The sequence below is a fragment of the Lucilia sericata genome, unplaced genomic scaffold (genome assembly GCF_015586225.1).
Source record: "Lucilia sericata isolate MDLA Ls3-8-SP2 unplaced genomic scaffold, ASM1558622v1 Contig000042F_arrow, whole genome shotgun sequence".
In the NCBI taxonomy this organism is placed as follows: domain Eukaryota; kingdom Metazoa; phylum Arthropoda; class Insecta; order Diptera; family Calliphoridae; genus Lucilia; species Lucilia sericata.
Window position 1 is genome coordinate 144,383 of NW_023994080.1, and position 19,370 is coordinate 163,752.

Consider the following 19,370-nt stretch of genomic DNA (forward strand, 5'->3'; position numbering starts at 1 on the left):
ATCTTTTATAGAAGGGAACACTCTAATATACATACATGTACCTACTTGTATTTACATATGTATTTTTTTTTTGTATGTTTTGTCTTTTATGTAATGTATGTTTTTGCATTGTAAAATTTGGCCAAAATTATTCTATACATACAATACACATACGTTATTAAATGTATGGACATTATTTTAAAAATACAATATCTAAACCTAATGTATGAAATTCATTACCTTAGCTCTGTGGGACCTGAACTGGAATTCCGTTCGCCAAGAGCGAAATTGTTGTGGGACAAATGGCGCCATGTTTGGATGTTATCATGGGAGCGTCAACGTCGTTTGAATGATCATCTTATGTATTTGAAGGATTTGGAACGTGTTCGCAACTTTAGCTGGGATGACTGGAGAAAGAGAGTAAGTTAAAATTGTAAATTTGAATGTTAATTGAAGCAATATTAACTATCTATCTGTATTATTTATTTATAGTTCTTGAAATACATGAATCACAAGAAATCACGCTTAACTGATTTGTTCCGTAAAATGGATAAGGACAACAATGGTTTAATTCCAAGAGCCGAATTCATTGATGGCATTTTGAATACCAGTAAGTTTTTTAAACTTTCAAATCCAACAAACGCACAATCGTGTGAATATTTGTTTAAAATATGCTACAAATTCGTAATTTCATTTTAGAATTCGATACTTCACGCATGGAAATGGGAGCTGTTGCTGATCTGTTCGATCGCAATGGTGAAGGTTTGATTGATTGGCAAGAATTTATTGCTGCTCTCAGACCCGACTGGCAGGAACGCAAACCTCAAACCGATTCAGATAAGATTCATGATGAAGTCAAACGTTTGGTTATGCTTTGTACTTGTCGCCAGAAATTCCGTGTTTTCCAAGTCGGTGAAGGCAAATATAGGGTAAGTCCATAATTCCCTTAGTTTTATACGAATTCATCTTTAACATTATATTTAAATTTGCTATACTATAGTTTGGTGATTCACAAAAATTACGCCTTGTCCGTATTTTACGTAGTACTGTAATGGTGCGTGTTGGTGGCGGCTGGGTCGCCCTAGATGAATTCCTCCAAAAGAATGATCCTTGTCGCGGTAAGTTATATGCTGCTTTTGTTGAACATATTTTCTTCTGCATATTGAAATCATTGTTTTAGTGGTGAAACATTACGAAATCATTAGTATTTATTTGGTTTCATAGTTAGAAACTATACAAAAAACATCATTCATTAATCCAATTTAATTCATTTTTTATACGCAGTAGTTAATATATGGACACATACACTTAATCATTTTTTAATATAATTGAAATCTGTGTTTAATATTAAAACTTGAAATAATTAATTAAATCAAAAATAAACTGAAACATACATAAAGTAAAATTGAAAATTTTTAAATGGACAATTTTTCACCATGTAAATATTATTGTTTAATTAATTATTTCAATCATTTCTCAATGTAGATGGATAAATTAATGTCTTCTATTAACGTTTTTTCATCACCATTACTACATTAGATCCCTGTTTCAAAGTTCTGATAGAAATATAAACAAAAATAAAACAAATGCTGTTGACTTTTTTAAATTTAAATTAACAGAACTTTGAAATCGGGTGCAAGTCTGATACCCATTGAAACATCCATATCTCACCATCATCTATTTACCATATCATTTATATTACAGTTCAATAGTGTAACAAGTCTTTTATATATTTAATGCAAAACGGAAATGGTCATTTAACAAACAAACATCTTTGACAATAATAAAAAAAAATAATAAAATTGTGATCTTACAAAACAAAATAAACACAAAAAATACTAAAAATCAATAACAATATAAATTAACAGTTATTGGATAAATACTTTTTATTGGGTTTAATAATTCATTAGTCAAGCTAGAACTAATAATAACTATTAGAAATTTAAAGGCAACTTAAACATTCAAGAAAACTTCAAGGAATACAGATTGTTATCTTTTGTTTTATGTAATAAACGCTTTTATGTATTTGTTCTTGTATCTCAAATTTCTTCATCAAATTTACTTTATAATTTATGTTTCATCTTATGCATGCTTCTTTTTTATGTTTATTTTCGTATACCAACATACAAATATTTTATAATCTTACATGTCCGCATATTTGTAGTAAAATATCCAAAAATGTTTAAAGGTTAATTGGCAAAAGTAATTTTTTTATAGTAAAAAATTAAAAGAAAATTCTAAAATGAAATGTAATATTTCGAAAAGGTTTTATGGTATTAAATTCAAACTATAACGTAGCATAATTATTTATACATACAATCGTCGTTCTACTTATTTTCTATACGATGAAAATGAACATATTTTTTGAGCTAGTCGCGTAAATTATATTCAAATCGTCTTAGCATTTAACCAACATATACATAAACCTATTTCTTGAATCAAATATTACTCCTGAACAGTCTGAAATAATGACATGGATACATAATACGTTGTCTAATATGATTATTTTGGATTTTAAGCTAAAAACAAAATAAAACTGCTTCATTTTATTTCAACATAATTTATATGTATTTGACAATGCCTTAACTCTCACCTTACATTATAAACGCTTTATTAATCTTAATTAGTTTTTATGTATAATTTATTTTTTAACGTTTTTAATTTATTTATTTTTTGGCTTTTTTTTTTTTCTTCTTTTTGTGTTCTTTTTTTAAATATAAACAAAAAAAATCTCGTATCAACACTGCAATTGAAAAAAAAATAATGTTGAATGTTCTTCAAATAAAAATTTATGTTCGAAAATATGCAATATTATTTTTATTTGCAAACGAACGAATTCAATAAATCTTAAATGCAACAAATGAACTTATCGAATATCTATCTGTATCTGTATGGCTAAATGTTGTTACACTCAATGCTTTAATGCTGTTGTTGCTTTTAAAATCATATCAATCAATGAATCATAAAAATCCTGAATGAATTTTATTGTTGTTGTTATCAATGTTGTAATCTACCCTTTTATGTAACTTGGGGTTATATGATATGAACTGCTCGAAATTGCAAATGAATATAAAATGATAAAACGAATATCTATTTGATATTGTGATTGAATTGAATTGAATGAAATGCTCAGCTAAGGGACGTACTAATATTGAATTGCGTGAACAATTTATATTGGCTGACGGTGTATCACAAAGCATGGCTGCCTTTACGCCTAGACGTTCAATACCAAATGCTACTTCAAATGGTAACAACTTGCCGCCCTATATGAGCTCTCAAGGTCCTATTATTAAGGTAAATAGTTACGAATCAAAATCATCGACTAAACACTTAAAAAACATTCATTTTAAACATCATCATATAACATCAATAACCACCCCAAACAGAATGCTACCTTTTTCTCAGTGTGTCAAAAAAATATATTTATATTTCTTTAATAAACAACTTACTCCTCTATTCATAATGTACCTCAAGCAAGATGAAATATTTCCCTTATGGAAATGATATACAAAGAAAAAGTTATCAGCTCGTTAGTTAGCATAGACATGTTCGTTATGAATAGAACAATTAAATCGTAATTGTAAAGGTAAGTTCCCAGTCACCGTATCCCAAAAAGGAAAAGAAAAGAAATATGTCACCTGCAAGCAAAATAAATTAGTTTTAATAATGCTTTTCACACTATTTTTGTTTTGTTTCAATTTGTTAATGTAAAGCATGTTATGTGTTTAATTTTTTATGATTTTTTTATTACATGGATATGTATAGCTATTTTTCGCACTATTCATGCGGCAATCAATATATGAATATTTACGCTTTTTTAATTTATCAAATAGGGCACTTCTTTAAGATCACGATTTTAATTATGATCAACATTAAAATACCAATAAAAAGTTATTATTGTTAAATCGTAAATAAAAAAACAGTTAAGATTTTTTTCAAATTATTTGATTAAATGTGTTTTTTAAATGATCATTCTACCGGTTTTGTGCAAAATTTGTCAATCACTCTTTATAATTTCTTAAAAACAAAATTTTTTCTTATAAAATTATCGTAGCTGATGAACATTTGGCTGAATTAATGCCAATATTTGAGCGTATACGTGCACAAGAGCAAGTACCATGCGCCTTTCCTATACATATGGGTGCTGGTGGCACCGTATTTGTACGTTGCAATAGTAGTCGTTCTGTACCATTGAGTCCACATGTAATACATTGCCATCCTACTACGCAATGGGTAAGTTTTATATACAAAAAATTGTACCACTTAAAAAATGGCCAACTGTCTGCAAGAACCGAACAAGAGTCATGAAAAGAATATCAAAATAAAACGCAACGATAAGAGAATATCGTCGTTATAAGTACATAAAGTATTCTTTTTTTTTAATTTATATTTTTCCATCATGGGGTGCAAAATAATTCATTATATTTTTCATGAAATTTTTTAATGTCTTCAGCAACAATATATCATTAATATTTATTTTTTTAATTATAATAAAGGTGCGCGAACGTTCTGTTCGATCTATACCAATGACAAAGACAACAAATACTCGTTCGTCAGTATCAGCTTCAACCCCAGATTCATTGAGTGATAATGAGGGAAGCCATGGTCATGCCTCGGGACGTTATACCCCTAGAAAAGTTACATATACCAGTACAAGAACAGGTTTGACACCTGGTGGCTCCAGAGCTGGTTCTAAGCCCAATTCTCGCCCTGTTAGTAGACAAGGTTCTAAACCACCATCACGTCATGGATCTACATTATCTCTAGACAGTACAGGTAAGCGTTTTGTTTTGTTCTCCAGTGAAATTTTATAATTTCTAATATTATTAATATTTATAAATAGATGAACATACGCCATCACGCATTCCACAACGTAAACCTTCGGCCACAAGTTCAATATCTGGCACTGGTACAACACCACGTCCATCAAGATTATCCGTTACCCCCACAACCTCTCGAACAAATGGCACAATTACACGAAAAACCGCATCTGGATCTGCCAGCCCTGCCCCCACTAGGTAAGTAAAAGCATTTTTTGATTCAGTTAACTTTTTATAATGAACAATAAGGAAGTGAGATGAGATGAAACTTACATAAGTATGAAAATCTATCCTATGTATAACTTAAAAAGATATTGGTAGAAAAATATCGAATTTCACCTTTTTTAGAAAATTATTTATGCCTTGAATTCAACTCGTGTCATAAATCAATTCAAATTAGGTATTTTGTTTAAATATAACTAATTAAAGATGTAGGCATTTCACAATCATAGTTAAATATTTTTATGTTAATTTTTTCTTGTTTTAAACATCAAGCTCTTTATATGACTAGCCTTACTTTCTTTCATCTCATAATTTGATGTACAAATAATAATTATTCCGATTCAATTTATTGCATGTTGAAAATTATATATTCTTTGATTTACAATTATTTTCTATTTCTTTTAAATAAACAAAATAAAAATTATCTTGATATGATAAGTTAGAATTCATTTTAATTTTTCAATGATATTAATTTTAGCAATACTTTAATATATTATTTATTACTTTTCCCTAAATAATATAATTCATCTGATTAATAATCAACTAACAAATACTTGCCCTAAACTCAAGAATAGTTATGCCAAAGGATTTTGTTGTTTACACAAACAAACTCAACATTTTGTAAGCAAAACAAATTAAAGTAAATTATTAATAAAATTGAATTCGGCCAATGCAATGAAAACTGAACAATAAATGTCTGTTGAGGTATTATTAATAGAACCGATTATGGCCTTTGGCTGGGATTCTGTAACTGAATGAATAAATAATTGAAATGAAACTACTTAAATACTGGCATAACTTTTAATCTTATTAGATTTCTTACTTAACAGGAAACATCAATTTACATACATCCTTTTAGTAGTTATTTTTTTAATGTCTACAATATTTATTAATTTTTAATACTTATTTTTTTAATTTTTTTTATTTTCGAATTTTAACAACCATCATCATAAATTGGCATGTACTTTTGTTTTACAATCGAAACGAAAATAAATCTGATCACTTAATAAACACCAACTAAAACAACATCAACATTTAATACTGAATTTCCCTTACACCGAAACTAAAAAAAAAACACTTAATACACAAACTAAACAAAAACTAAAATAATTAAAATACAAACAAATACCCAAATAGCAACGGAGGCATGAGTAGATCATCCAGTATACCAGCACTAACAGGCTATGGCTTCAAAACTAGGTAAAACAAACAAAATTACATACATACATACTAAACAAATGTCATATCATACACGTTTTATTCCTATTTCCTGTTAACTGTAATAATTTAGTGTATATCAGTTACTTTAGTATATCTGTTTAATTTTAAGTATCTTAAATCTTTGACTCTTACATATACAACTTCTATATCTATGTTTTTCTGTATCTTATCTTAAGTATTTACATATGGCCTATAAATAATATTAATAATTTTTGTAATATTTTTTCACTTTTTTCCTTTAATTATGCTAAACAAATTGTAATCTATTAAGCAATCGTATGTCCAGGATACCAGTTAAAGTATCAAATTCATTGAGTGCTAATTCCTCACCAACCAACTCCACTTCAAGTAGTGTGATTAATCCTAACAATTTGGGGTAAACATCGTTAATCACGTTTATACACAATCATATACTCGTACATATACATAAATATTATTATTATATACTACACAACATACATACAACATATTTGCAACCAATTGTTTTAGAAAATCAACAAAATATACAAAAATAATTATTGTAAAAGTACGAGAAGTAATTATGAATTTTTTTTTTTTTTTTTTTTGCATTTATGTTTCAATTTGTTTTCGCTTGTTTCCGCTGTTCAGTTTTGAATTTTATATATTTATTTTGATTTTGCTTGTTTTCCCATAAGCATGTCTTTGTTCGATCGAAAACTTTGATTGAAATTTGACATACTGACAAATCTGTACATATATTTGTTTATTCCTTTAAATTGCTACGCTAAAGCCTATTACATTTTAAAGCAATGCTCTTGATAAAATTATGCTAAACAATTTAAATTTAACATTTATAATTTCAAAATTCATAGTTAAGCATGCAAAACAATATGAGTTAATCTCTATTTACATTCTTCTATTAAATTCAAATTTACCAAATCAGGAGTGTAATTGGCATAAATTTTAATAGAAATTTTAAAGGATTTATGACCTGCGAATAAGAAATCCATAAGATAACCGTTTTCTTCGTTCTTTGGATGGGATTCTGTAACCAAATAAATAAACATATTCATAAAGTTATTATTCGTTTATTTTCGGTTTATTAAGCAGATTTGTTTTAAAAAAATTCCAACAATAAACCATCAATAACTTTATTAAGCGTTTATGAATACCGGGGTAAAGCTCTTATTCATAAGAAGATATTTATTTTTCGAAATTTTTGTTATGGATAAGGGGAAACCAATAAATTATAGTTCTTGTTACATTATTTGCTACTTTTGTTTTGTCTATGATATGCAATATTATTAGAGAGAGAAAAAACTTGTACTCCCTAATAAAATATGTATATATCTATGTGCCTTGTATATGTCTATAATTAATAAGTACGTTGCTAAAGTTATTTCGTATCTTATATGCTTTTTTATTTAATTTTGTGTTTTGTATGTTATTTATATTTTTAATATAATTTAAAACATAATTTTAACGCTGTATTTTTTTCCTTTCTAAGGCGCACTGTAAGTGGCACTTCAACACCATCAGGTATGCAAACTCCTAGAAAAAGTTCTGCGGAACCAACATTCAGCTCAACAATGCGCAGTCGGACATCCCGTGGTACAACACCTGTGGAGAAACGAGAACCTTTTAGACTATAAAACTATAAAGTGCATTATGACGAAAAAAAGTTAAAAAGAGAAACTTGAAAAACTTAAGTTTAACGCACACACACTTATTTATATGGATTCTCGTCCATATTTATAAAACAAACAAAAAAACAAGATATTCAAACTCTACTAACCACTAGTTTCAGATGCTAAAACTAACGACCACAAAGACAAAAAAAATAAGTTAACAAACTGTTTTTGTATCTCTAACACATCCGATATATTACATTGATTAAAATGTATGGAAAAAACTGTATTTGTTTGAAGCCATTTTCGCCAGATGTTTTCAAACAACAATAATGGTTTCAGGAAATATTGTTTTCATTGATAAAATTATAAAACATACACACAAAAAGACATAAAACCTCAATGATTTCTACAACAACAAAACTAATTATTATTATTGTTTAGTTTTTTTTTACTATTTATAAAAACTTAATTATTATTTATACTAATTTTAACTATAAAACTCTGTACTACTTTTTTTTTGTTTAATACGTTTCCTTTTAAAATATTATTCAGTTAATTTATTTTAATTTCTGTTATTTTTTCTGAAAAAAATATGAACCTAATTTTATTTTATGTATATAAATACTTGTTTAGAACACTCCAAGTGCTTTAAGTCAAAAGAATTGCAAAATAAAAAAATATATAAACAAATTTAAATTAGAAAACCAAAAAAAAAAATATAATAATTAAACACGTACACATTCGAATTAAAGTCATATTTTCCAATTTTTCATTCCGCTGTGGACTGGTTTAAAATCGCCAGTTTAAACCTTTCTATATCGGAATAAAATGGAAATATGCAAAAAATATATATTACTTACATATATAAAAGTAATAAGCTCTTAAAATATTTATGAATAGACTATGAAAAAATGTTTTCTATTTGTTTCTTGCTTTATTATTTTCCCTTAGTTAAACAATCATTATATAATCTACTTATAATTTGATAATAATTTCTATCATTAATATAATTTTATGCAAATAGCAACAAAAATACTAAAAGTCATTATTGTAAGTTTAATATTATTAATATTATTTAAGAACTACTACTTTTTTGTTTTTTTTTTACATAATCATATATTTAAAATAAATATGCAAATATTGTATAATACTAATACTAAATTATTATGTTATCGATTAAAATGAATAATTGATTTTTTTTAATTTTTTATATACAAAAAAAAAAAACAAAATTGAAATAAAAAAATAACATACATAAAAACATGCCTGTATTTGTTATTTTCCAATTAAGAATCTTTGAAATAACGGTAATTAATATAAATCTGTACCTTTTGTTTTCAAATTAACAGAAAATTTCTATCACACAAAGTTAATTGTTTATACATATTTAATGGGAAAAATTGCAATTTTTTGAAAGCAAAAATGCAATCGAATGAAATAGTAGTTACTAAAATAAATTATACAACACCAATTCGACTGATGTATCTTTAGCTGCTGAAATCGAACCCGATATCTGTTCTTCTCTATCACCTACAACTTTCTCTCACAATTGAATATTTAGTTCATATACATATTAGGGACATTTTATACAATTATAAAACAAGTATAAATGTGTATAGTCGTGCATGACGACCATATAATACCCTACACCAGTGAGTATATTAAAAATTTGGATTGTTTTTTAAATAATAAAGTATTTAATTTGTTTTTACCTTAATCCCGGATATTTTCTACAAGAGGGCTTATATATATGGTAAGGATAAATATGGGCAGAATTTCATCGTGTTAGTGTTTATAACCTTCAAGTCATTTTCTGAGGGGGAGTTTGTAAAATTAACAGTGTTATATAAACTTTTCTAAAACTAAGTTTTGCTGACATATTAGAACATTTAACATAATTATGAGCTCAAAAATCCTATTCGGGGGGTAAGGTTTAAAGGCCTGCAGAAGACAACAATAATGCGACAATTTGTTAAAAAAAAAATATCGTGTGCGCCATCATAAGCACATGAAATTTTTATGAAAATTGCGCGTGAGTATAAGCTTTATATATACACACAGACAGACGGACATATGCCGATTGGTATACTAAGTGTGGTGTAGGACCAATATTTTTAGGTGTTACAAACATATATTTCACTTTTATATAGTAAGGAATTAAGGTTAATTTTCTGCGAAATCCTAAAAATTCGAAATATTTTATTCAGTTTTTTATTGTATGTCCCAGCAAAAAAAGTGTCATCACAACTAGTAACCCGAAGTGCTTCAAATTCGGGTGTAAAACCTATGAATTTTACATTAGCGTGTCATTGGAGGGATGTTGTTCATTTTTGGCAACTTTGAACTACATCTAATCTTATTTTTAAGACATTCTCTTAATGACACGCTTATGTAAATTTCACTACTCTTTCACCAAATCTTGATGTACTTCAAATATGTTATTTGTAATGACTTTTCCACATCTCTTTCCTTACTTTTAAATGGGTTTTCATTTGTAAGGGAATATTTGGTTTATAAAAGTGAAAAATATGTAATCGCATTTTAAGATGTGATTAAGATGTTGTTTGTAAAGTATGACATCAATTATTTTTTGCTGGAATACCACAAATACCGTTTACGCTATCTAATGAAGATACAAATTCACATTTAAGCACAAAGTATACAGAGGTGTCACCTTTGACGATTAAAAAAATCTAAAATCAGATGTTGTCTAGCTTTTGTGAAAATTGTGCTACAGCTAAAAAAATAGTGTCGAACTTGTGTCGAAAGAGATAGAAATAGTTTTTTGCTCGTGACGCCTCTGTCACAAAGTATACAGAGGTGTCACTTTTGACATTTAAAAAAGTCTAAAATCAGTTGAAATTGTTTGGTGAGAAGAGGTGTATAAAATACAGCTAAAAAAAATTATTGAATTCGTTTTGTGCGAAAGAGAGGGAAATAGTTTTTTGCTCGTGACGCCTCTGTATACCCTGTGCCTCTGTATACCCTGCGATTTAAGTATGTTCCTCTTTGAAGTATTTTGTGATAAATGATCTGAATTTGTAATATCGATCGTCTGAAGAGGCCTTTACTAACCCATAAACAAATTTTGATAAAAATTTTGACGTGTGGCCATACAGCTTTAAACGATGCTTGAAGTATCCGGAAGGTGTCGCTAGAATGTTCAGGAAATATCTAGAAAAGAACCTAAATGAGTCAGTTTGTAATAAATAATCACTGAGCAAAGTTATTTGCAATAAAATAGGACGCTTTATTTCAAGGGAAAATAAATCAATGTTTTAAAAGGTAAAGCGTAAAAGTATTCATTATTTTCCTAGATTAAATTGCCACATCTGGCCACATTTTTATTTTACATCTGGCAGCTTTAATATGAATCAATTAAAAAAATGACGCCGTATTTAATTTTTCCAGCACAGAACTGTGATCAGTGATCATATTGTATTTTTTGTATTTGTTTTAATTTATTTTACTTTTTATGTGTACATTAATTTTAACAATCACTATTTAACTTCTGAATACATTATTATATGTCGAGTTTTTGAATAATTAAAAAAGGTTACAATTGATTATGAATCGAGATGAACATCTTTCTTGGTTTCATGGAAAGGTTTCACGAGAATACGCCGAAGAACTTATAAGAAATGGTAATTATTACCTATTCCCTGCATTAATTTCAATAATGTTAATATTTAATAATAAATTATTGTGTAGAGGGTGGTGAAGATGGTACGTTTTTAGTACGGGAAAGTAATACAGCTGCTGGCGATTTTGTATTGACGTTATTGTACCAGGGCGAGGTTTGTCATTATCAAATACGACGTCATGGTGAAGATGCCTTCTTCTCGATTGAAGATAAAGTCAAAATTCTTCACGGTTTGGACACTTTGGTCGACTTTTATCAGCAAGCTGCAAATGGTTTAGTAACGAAACTTACTAAACACATACGAAAAGATCCTCCTCCCAATGACACGCGAAGCCATGGCAGTACCAACCTTCTGCATCGAGCCGTAATGAACAATAATCATGTAGTTGTATCGGAACTTCTTAAATGTGGTTACAGAAACGTAGATGCCAAGAATCAACATGGACAGACGGCAATGCACCTGGCTGCCTTGCATGGCGATCAAACAATGTTAAATTTATTGCTTAATGCTGGTGTAAGTGTAAATTGTATGGATACTGATAACTATATGCCACTACATGTAAGTACATAGAAAATGCATAAATAAATATTAATATGTACATATTTTCCATACTTTTTTAATTATAAAATTTCTGTCCTTTAGTATGCCTGTCGTCATCAGCCAGCTCTGTTTATACAAACTCTAATTGCGGCCAATGCTAATGTTCAGGGACGAAATATAAAAAATGGCTATGTTCCATTGCACGAAGCGGCCAAACATGGCAATTTGGATGCCGTTAAGGAGTTATTGGCTGTTAAAGCTCCTCTGTTGCCACGCACATCTATGGGTGAATTTCCAATTGATTTGGCTAAGGAAGCCAATCATATAGAAGTAGTTTCGTTTTTAGAGGCGTACAAATTGGGGCCAGCGAATGCCTTCAAATCTCAATGGTACCATGGAACATTGACGAGAGATGAGGCGGTAAATGTTTTAAAGAGTTTTGCTGCAAATATGCAAAGAGACAAACTTGATTCCTCAAACGCATCTACGTTGAACGAAAATGTCGATACGTCTGGTTGTTTTTTGGTGCGTTTTTCGGAAAGAAAAAATGTAGGTTCAGGCTACGTTCTCACTTTGCTTTTTGACAATGTTGCTAAAAATTTTATTATATCACAATCGGTAAGTAAAATTAAACATTATTCTGCGATATTTTATATAACTAAATAAAAAATGGCAGAGCTTATTCTTGAGATGTCAAAAAAGGTGCTAAAAGTCAATATTAATTCCGTGCGCGCTAAGCGAGAAACAAAGTTTTTTTGTATATCTAAATTCGACGCATTTAATTGTTCTATATCTTAGTGCCATGTTTGTCTAACCGAAATTTCAGAAAGCATTTAAAAGATTACACCGTAAATAAAATTTCAACTTTTGACACAGAAAACACTGAGACACAACTTAATTTGCCGCATTTATAACCATTTCTGTAAAAGCATTGTAGACATTCGTTGTCAACATTCGTTCTATTTAATTGGTAATAAAACCTACCAATTCATTAATCAATTTTTGTTCGAAATTGTCGCCCTATGAACTAGTTTTTACCATGATATGGTTTTTACGAAACTTTATAGAACATGTACACATTAGAAACAATTCAGAACTAAGTACGTACTTCATATTACATTGATTTTTGATTGAAATTGTGAATATTGTGACCCGCTTTATAAGTAGAATATAAAATTACATATCGCTTATTATGTTTGAATGTTGTATGACATTTTACTATTTTTTAAAAATTATTTAAGCTATTAAGGGAATTGATAAGTAAAACCAGATTTACATTAAAACGTTTATTCTCTAAATATAAATAATTTTGTTTACTTATCAAATATATGTGACTCACGACAGAATCAATAGACACTCTTGAAAACAGATAAAACTATATGAAATACTTTAGAATGATGAGAAGTGTAGTAAGTGAGTAGCAGTATGTTTAGAGAAAAAATGTTGATGCTTGATAACTAAAACAGCCTTCATTTTGTTTTCAAAAATATTAATTAAAACTATCAGATCCCCTTACGTTTATGCATTTGCTTAGAGATCCGTAGTATAGGTAAATACTATATATTAAGATGTCCTGTGAATCGTGTTTCCCTTAGCTATGGTCTATAAATCTCCATGAGATTTCTAGAAAATTTTTAAAGTTGTTTTACAAAGTTTAAAAAAAAACTGAAATTGGAAACTCCATTGAAAAAATTCTACTTTTTTGACTATAGCTGAGAACAGGTTTGAGTTATCTTTAAAGGGCACAAACTCAGTAATTATATATCGTCACCTAAAACGCAAACGGCCCTATTGTTTTATAGTGAAACCTATTATCTGTTATGATAGATATTGTTTTATAGTGAAACCTATCATCTGTTATGATAGTTGACAGTGGCGTATACAAAAAGGATAATTTGGGCTTTTTACCTTTAATATTTACATACATAAATGTTTTTTAGACAGAGCCTTTTGTTTTTTGTCAATAAAATAGCTAATTTTGGTTGGAGAAGTCCAATTTTTGTGGACATTTGTTTTGATGCAATAAATTAGAGTCAACATTAAGATTTTGGATTTTTGGTTAGTTAGTACCGTTTGCGTTTCAGGTATGTATATATATATTAAGTAACAAAATGTGTTGCATTAAAGTGCTGTTAATGGCCTGGAGCAATTGTTCAAACTAATTTTGTTTTTGTTGTAACAAAAGTCGCCAGGTTTCAGTACTCAAAAGTTTCAGTAATTATAGTGAAAAAGCTAGAAAGTTGGGAAAACAGGTAGTACAATTAAAATGTTACAGCTCTAATTGAAATGTGCATGAAATTACACTTGAAAAATTTGCTAAAATTTTCGCTTAGATCGGACTTATGGTTAATGAGTAATATTTTCTATAAAGTGAGTAAATTTTTTCGTGGAGCGCACAGTGGATAAAATAACTTCCTTGCTTCTCTACATACATTCTTTAAGATCTGGACATGTATTTACAAGACTTTTTTCCGTCATATTAATGAGTTTCATCATATTCGTGCAGAGGGTATCACAGGCTGTTAAAGTCAAGTTCTTTTATGCTACTTTTACAATCAATTTGGACTTGTACTATTCTTACCATACACTGCTATATATTGAAGAGGAAATTATGTATTTTAGCTAATGTTTTAACCTCCCTAATCGATTTAACGATGTCCTTTCATCCATGTGTCCTTAAAGAAGTCATAACCAAAATATAGGTCGCAATTTTCAAGATAATATGATGTAATTTGACACAAATGTGTCTTTTGGGTCTAGTATTATTTATTATGTATCCCCTATTGAAAAATGTATAGCACATACTTGAACTTTAATTTAAAAGTATAAAAAATACATTTAACTTTGAGCTTCAAAATACTTTTAAATTTCTAATGTAAAGGCCCAAATAGACTACTCAAGCGGCTTGACAAAAATACCAATATTTTACGTTTGTGCAAGCCTGTTGTGTAGTGTATGAGAGTGTTTCGTGTTTGTACAAATGCTTGCTGTTTGTTTCTATAAAAATTTAAAAAAAATAATTTTTACACAAACATATTGAATTTTTTTCAAACCGTTTGTATTGTTTATATTTGTTAATAACAAATTTTTCACAAAATTTACATTTCTAAGAAAAACTGTCATCTGTATCTTTGCAAGTCCACAAAAACGTGAAAAAATCGGTGTTTGCACGAGCAATGTTTGTGTAGTGTGTGTGCGAGTGAAAAAAATATGTTTGATAAGCCGCTTGTGTAGTCTATTTGGGCCTTAAGAATGCCTAATTTCAAACTTTATTTTCTTGTACTTAAAAGCGATGTGTTAAAAACTTAGTCTGTATAAGTGTAGTACGTTATCTCAGCTTTTCGGAAATTTAACTTTTTTTATCAAAAATCCAAAATTTGTAATAACCATTTTCGATACGGAAATCGATAAAATAATCCAATGTGGACCGGCCATTCATATGTATATTGCTAACTATTTATGTATTATTTTTTCCTTATTATAGTCCAAATATTTGTTCATTGATGATGGTCCGTTTTTACCGTCGTTGGAACATTTAGTGGAGCATTTTATGCGTTTTGCAGATGGTTTACCAGTTAATCTTAAATATCCTGTTGTACCGAAACCAAAACCACCTTTGCCTTTATTTTCTACTATGCCGAGATCCAGTCATAAGAAATCATCTGATGCCATACTTGTGCCACAAAGTAAAAAAAAATCCACTGATGAAGGTTCACAGAATACTCTTCACAATTTGCCACAAAAACATACACACACGCTTGCAACAATTCATCATCACAACAACATAAAGAAAAAACCTAAAGAAAATACGAATTCTGTATTTAATACTCTTCGATTACGAAGTCCCAAAAAGTCAGGATTATTGGAAAGTATGAGTACATTGAGAAAAAATAAACAAAAGCAAAAGTCGCATTCGGTAGAAGATAAAAATGGCGTAAGTCTAAATGACGAAGAACAATTGAAACAAGCTGAGACCTTGTTAAAGGGTCTATCATTTTCAACAGAATTTTCCGGTCTAAACACAAGTGGAAAGAATAGTGGCATCGTAAACTCTGATGAATTTTACAATGTTCCCAAAAACAATTCAGCTATTGACAGAAATGCAATACTAAAAGAAATTCAAGATGCCAGTTCCAAAATCTCGTCAGAAATTGAAAAAAAGACTGATGAAGAAGTTGAATATTTCACTAAAAGTGATTTAGTAATTGAACGTGAACGCAGCAATAAGTTGTGCCAAAAGTAAGACCAAGTGTGATTTTCATTTTTAACAAATCAATGTAAATATTTTTTGTATCTTATACAGTTCACTCCTTGTGCCAAATGCTAATGGATACATACCAACAGTTGATATTAGAGTATTCATGGAACGTTCAGATCCTGGTGTAGAATTTCATTCGAATGATATGTTGGAGGCTTCTGCAGCAGAATTGCGAGAATTTTCCAAACATCCAGAACGTCTCGACTCTCTAATATCTACAACATCAAATGAAAGTGCTATTGCTCGCTATTTAAACCGACAAACCAGTAACATATCGATAACAACCCAAGTTTCAGAAGCAGCTTGCGCTGTATCAGGCGTTGAAGTTGCAAAACCAAATTATCTTATATCGAGAGATTGTTTGATACTAGAATCTATTGTCGGGGAGGGTGAATTTGGTTCTGTTTATAGGGGATTTTTACTACAAAGAAATACTGAATCTGGAGCTGAAGTTAAACGTCGTGAAGTTGCCATTAAGACTCTACGTGATGAACATTGTCGCAGTAATAAACAAGAATTTTTACGCGAGGCTTCAGTAATGATACGTCTTAAACATCACTGTATTGTCCAGTTAATCGGAATATCAAAAGGTGATACATTAATGATGGTTCAGGAATTAGTCCCACTTGGTTCCATGTTGCATTTCATACTAGATCACAGAGACCAAATTAATCCAAATTATGAATTGAAATTGTGGGCATCTCAAATTGCTTGTGGTATGTGCAAATATAAATACATGTTTTATCCTTGGAACATTACTAAATTTTAATATTTTAGGCATGCAATATTTAGAGCATCATCATTATGTACATCGCGATTTGGCAGCTCGAAATATTTTACTTGCATCTCGAAATCAGGCTAAAATAAGTGATTTTGGTTTATCACGCGCATTAGGCAATGACAATGAGTGTTATCAAGCCAGTCAAGGTGGAAAATGGCCCATTAAATGGTAAATATATGGATGTTACTACGTATTTTATATATTTAGGTACATTAGTACATGTAATTACATATGTATAAGATTAAATACACTACTTAATAAGTAGTTTTTAATATACATTCGCTCGGTTTTAGAACAATACTTTATCTAAAGAATAACAAAATAAGAAAATAATTTTATATTTGTACAGGTACGCCCCCGAAAGCTATAACAATGGCATTTTCTCACATGCTAGTGATGTATGGTCCTTTGGTATCACACTTTGGGAAATGTTTTCATTGGGAGAACCGCCTTATGGTGATATACTTGGTAGAGATGCAATACAACTAATTGAACATGGCCAACGTTTGCCACAGCCACATCTTTGTCCAGATCATATTTATAAAATTATGCAAAACTGTTGGAATTACAAACCCAAGGATCGTCCAACATTTCGTTATTTGACCGATTTCTTTGCTCGAGATCCAGATTATCAAAACATTTTGGAGTTGATAAAAACTGAAAATATATCTTAATGTCAAAAACGGATTATGAATCTACGTGCAATTTAAAATTAATTCACATATTTTTAATGATTTAATGTTGACGTTGACATTAACGTGTGAATAAGTATAATAAGTGATTACAATTCTGTAAAAAATTGGTATATGTATTATGTCTATCTCATTGTGTCAAATAGGAAGTTTTTTCCTAAAAAATTAACTCATTTAATGTTTTATCAATAAGTATTATGTTAAACAATTCCATTCTTGATTATATTTTTTTTAATAAAAATTGTTAAAATCTATTTTTGTTATACCTATCTAGGGTATAATTTTAAATTTCAATATTTAAAAATGTATTAGCGAACAACTATTTTGTTTTTAATTTCATTAGAAAGTTGCCACAACAATAAAATAATGATTTTAGGCTGAATCATTTTCATAAAAACAATGCATATTCTTACATAATACAGCATTTACGCATGGAATTTTTAAAATTTATTCTAAATAAACTAGAATGAATGAAAACAAATCTAATTATGATTGATGAACAACAACTTTGGAACTAGTAATGCCATCCCTACTGAAACCTGTTCTGTTGAACGTGTAGAATCATATCTACCAGATATCACGCTACTCAAGGAAAACCATATCGTCCCATCACCTTTTATTACCTGTAGCAAAAATTTTTTAATCTCTACTACTACCAACCATGAAATAGCATTTTCTTCTCGCCAGTCAGGAAAGGGCTACAACAGCATTTCACACATGGCCTATAACCTCAATCAGCAAAAACCGTGTCAGCGCACCATCGTCGCCGCAAGTTCACATGCAATGTGATCTATTCAATATTACAGACTGAAATGATACCGCAATTGGGTGGACCCATGTGAGCCACTCATGACTGATTGAGTGGCTACCATTCTTAGCTAAACCAAAGTATGTATGTATACAACTTTGAGAATCATAAATAACACTATTCGAATTCAGATAGACAAAGCATCGGATATTTAGATAATTTCTGTTGAAACGTGGGAAACCTTAATCAAACCCAAACATCATGGGAATCAACTGGATTCAAATCTCAATATCAAGGCAGAATGCACATACAAACGGATTTGTCAGATGCATATCTTTAAGTCGAAGTGGACTCAGACAGAAAAGAACAATAGACACTCAAAGCGGTTTATTCAAATTAAAATATAGATGGCGCCAAGGATTATATAGACGACATCATGCTCGCAAATAAGTCTATTGCAGAACAGTCTATTACAAATTAAAGATTTCATATTCTCGAAAGAATAAATATTGGCCTTCAAAAAATAAGTATTGTCTGTTTATTATCGACTCATTTTTTAAATAAAAATTATGAACGATTACTGTGCACAATTTGGAAATCCTGAACAAATAGTTTCGGTCACAGTTTTACTTAGAACAATATCAAAACTGGTGTAAGGAATAAAAACTATAGAACACTCTCTCTAAAGCTGCTCTCAAAAAAACAGAAAAACCACAGCACTCCAAACATTATTGGAAATCTATAGACCAACGCTTAATCCAAATTCTCCAAATGTTATGAATCCTGCGGAATCATTTATAGATCAACAAATAGGAACATCATTAAAAAATCTAGTTTCCAATGTTGAAACCAATTAGAAAATGGAGAAAACAA

The 19,370-nt window shown here is 29.4% G+C and overlaps 2 protein-coding genes across 46 annotated transcripts in view; both read left to right on the forward strand.

Annotated features, from left to right (window-relative positions):
* The window catches only part of LOC119614011 (microtubule-actin cross-linking factor 1), a 144,513-nt gene extending 135,947 nt beyond the window's left edge, over positions 1 to 8,566 (forward strand). For 15 of the 45 annotated variants that reach the window (XM_037970225.1, XM_037970232.1, XM_037970130.1 and 12 more), the window contains 9 exons: positions 225 to 399; positions 472 to 589; positions 679 to 908; positions 980 to 1,097; positions 4,034 to 4,212; positions 4,476 to 4,755; positions 4,823 to 4,997; positions 6,514 to 6,618; positions 7,711 to 8,566. In XM_037970225.1, coding sequence (XP_037826153.1) covers positions 225 to 399; positions 472 to 589; positions 679 to 908; positions 980 to 1,097; positions 4,034 to 4,212; positions 4,476 to 4,755; positions 4,823 to 4,997; positions 6,514 to 6,618; positions 7,711 to 7,855 — 1,525 coding nt within the window. In that variant the 3' untranslated portion in view covers positions 7,856 to 8,566. Of the gene's footprint in view, positions 1 to 224; positions 400 to 471; positions 590 to 678; positions 909 to 979; positions 1,098 to 3,112; positions 3,274 to 4,033; positions 4,213 to 4,475; positions 4,756 to 4,822; positions 4,998 to 6,158; positions 6,222 to 6,513; positions 6,769 to 7,710 lie in introns of all 45 variants that reach the window. The other 30 variants (XM_037970346.1, XM_037970358.1, XM_037970330.1 and 27 more) reach the window with 10 other exon arrangements.
* A 2,659-nt stretch (positions 8,567 to 11,225) lies between these two features.
* LOC119614254 (tyrosine-protein kinase Shark) lies at positions 11,226 to 18,003 on the forward strand. Its single transcript, XM_037970397.1, has 7 exons — positions 11,226 to 11,478; positions 11,546 to 12,036; positions 12,121 to 12,636; positions 15,503 to 16,257; positions 16,322 to 16,992; positions 17,054 to 17,225; positions 17,407 to 18,003. The coding sequence occupies exons 1-7, from the start codon at positions 11,403 to 11,405 to the stop codon at positions 17,729 to 17,731; spliced, it is 3,006 nt and encodes a 1,001-aa protein (XP_037826325.1). The 5' UTR covers positions 11,226 to 11,402; the 3' UTR covers positions 17,732 to 18,003.
* Positions 18,004 to 19,370: the final 1,367 nt, after the last annotated feature.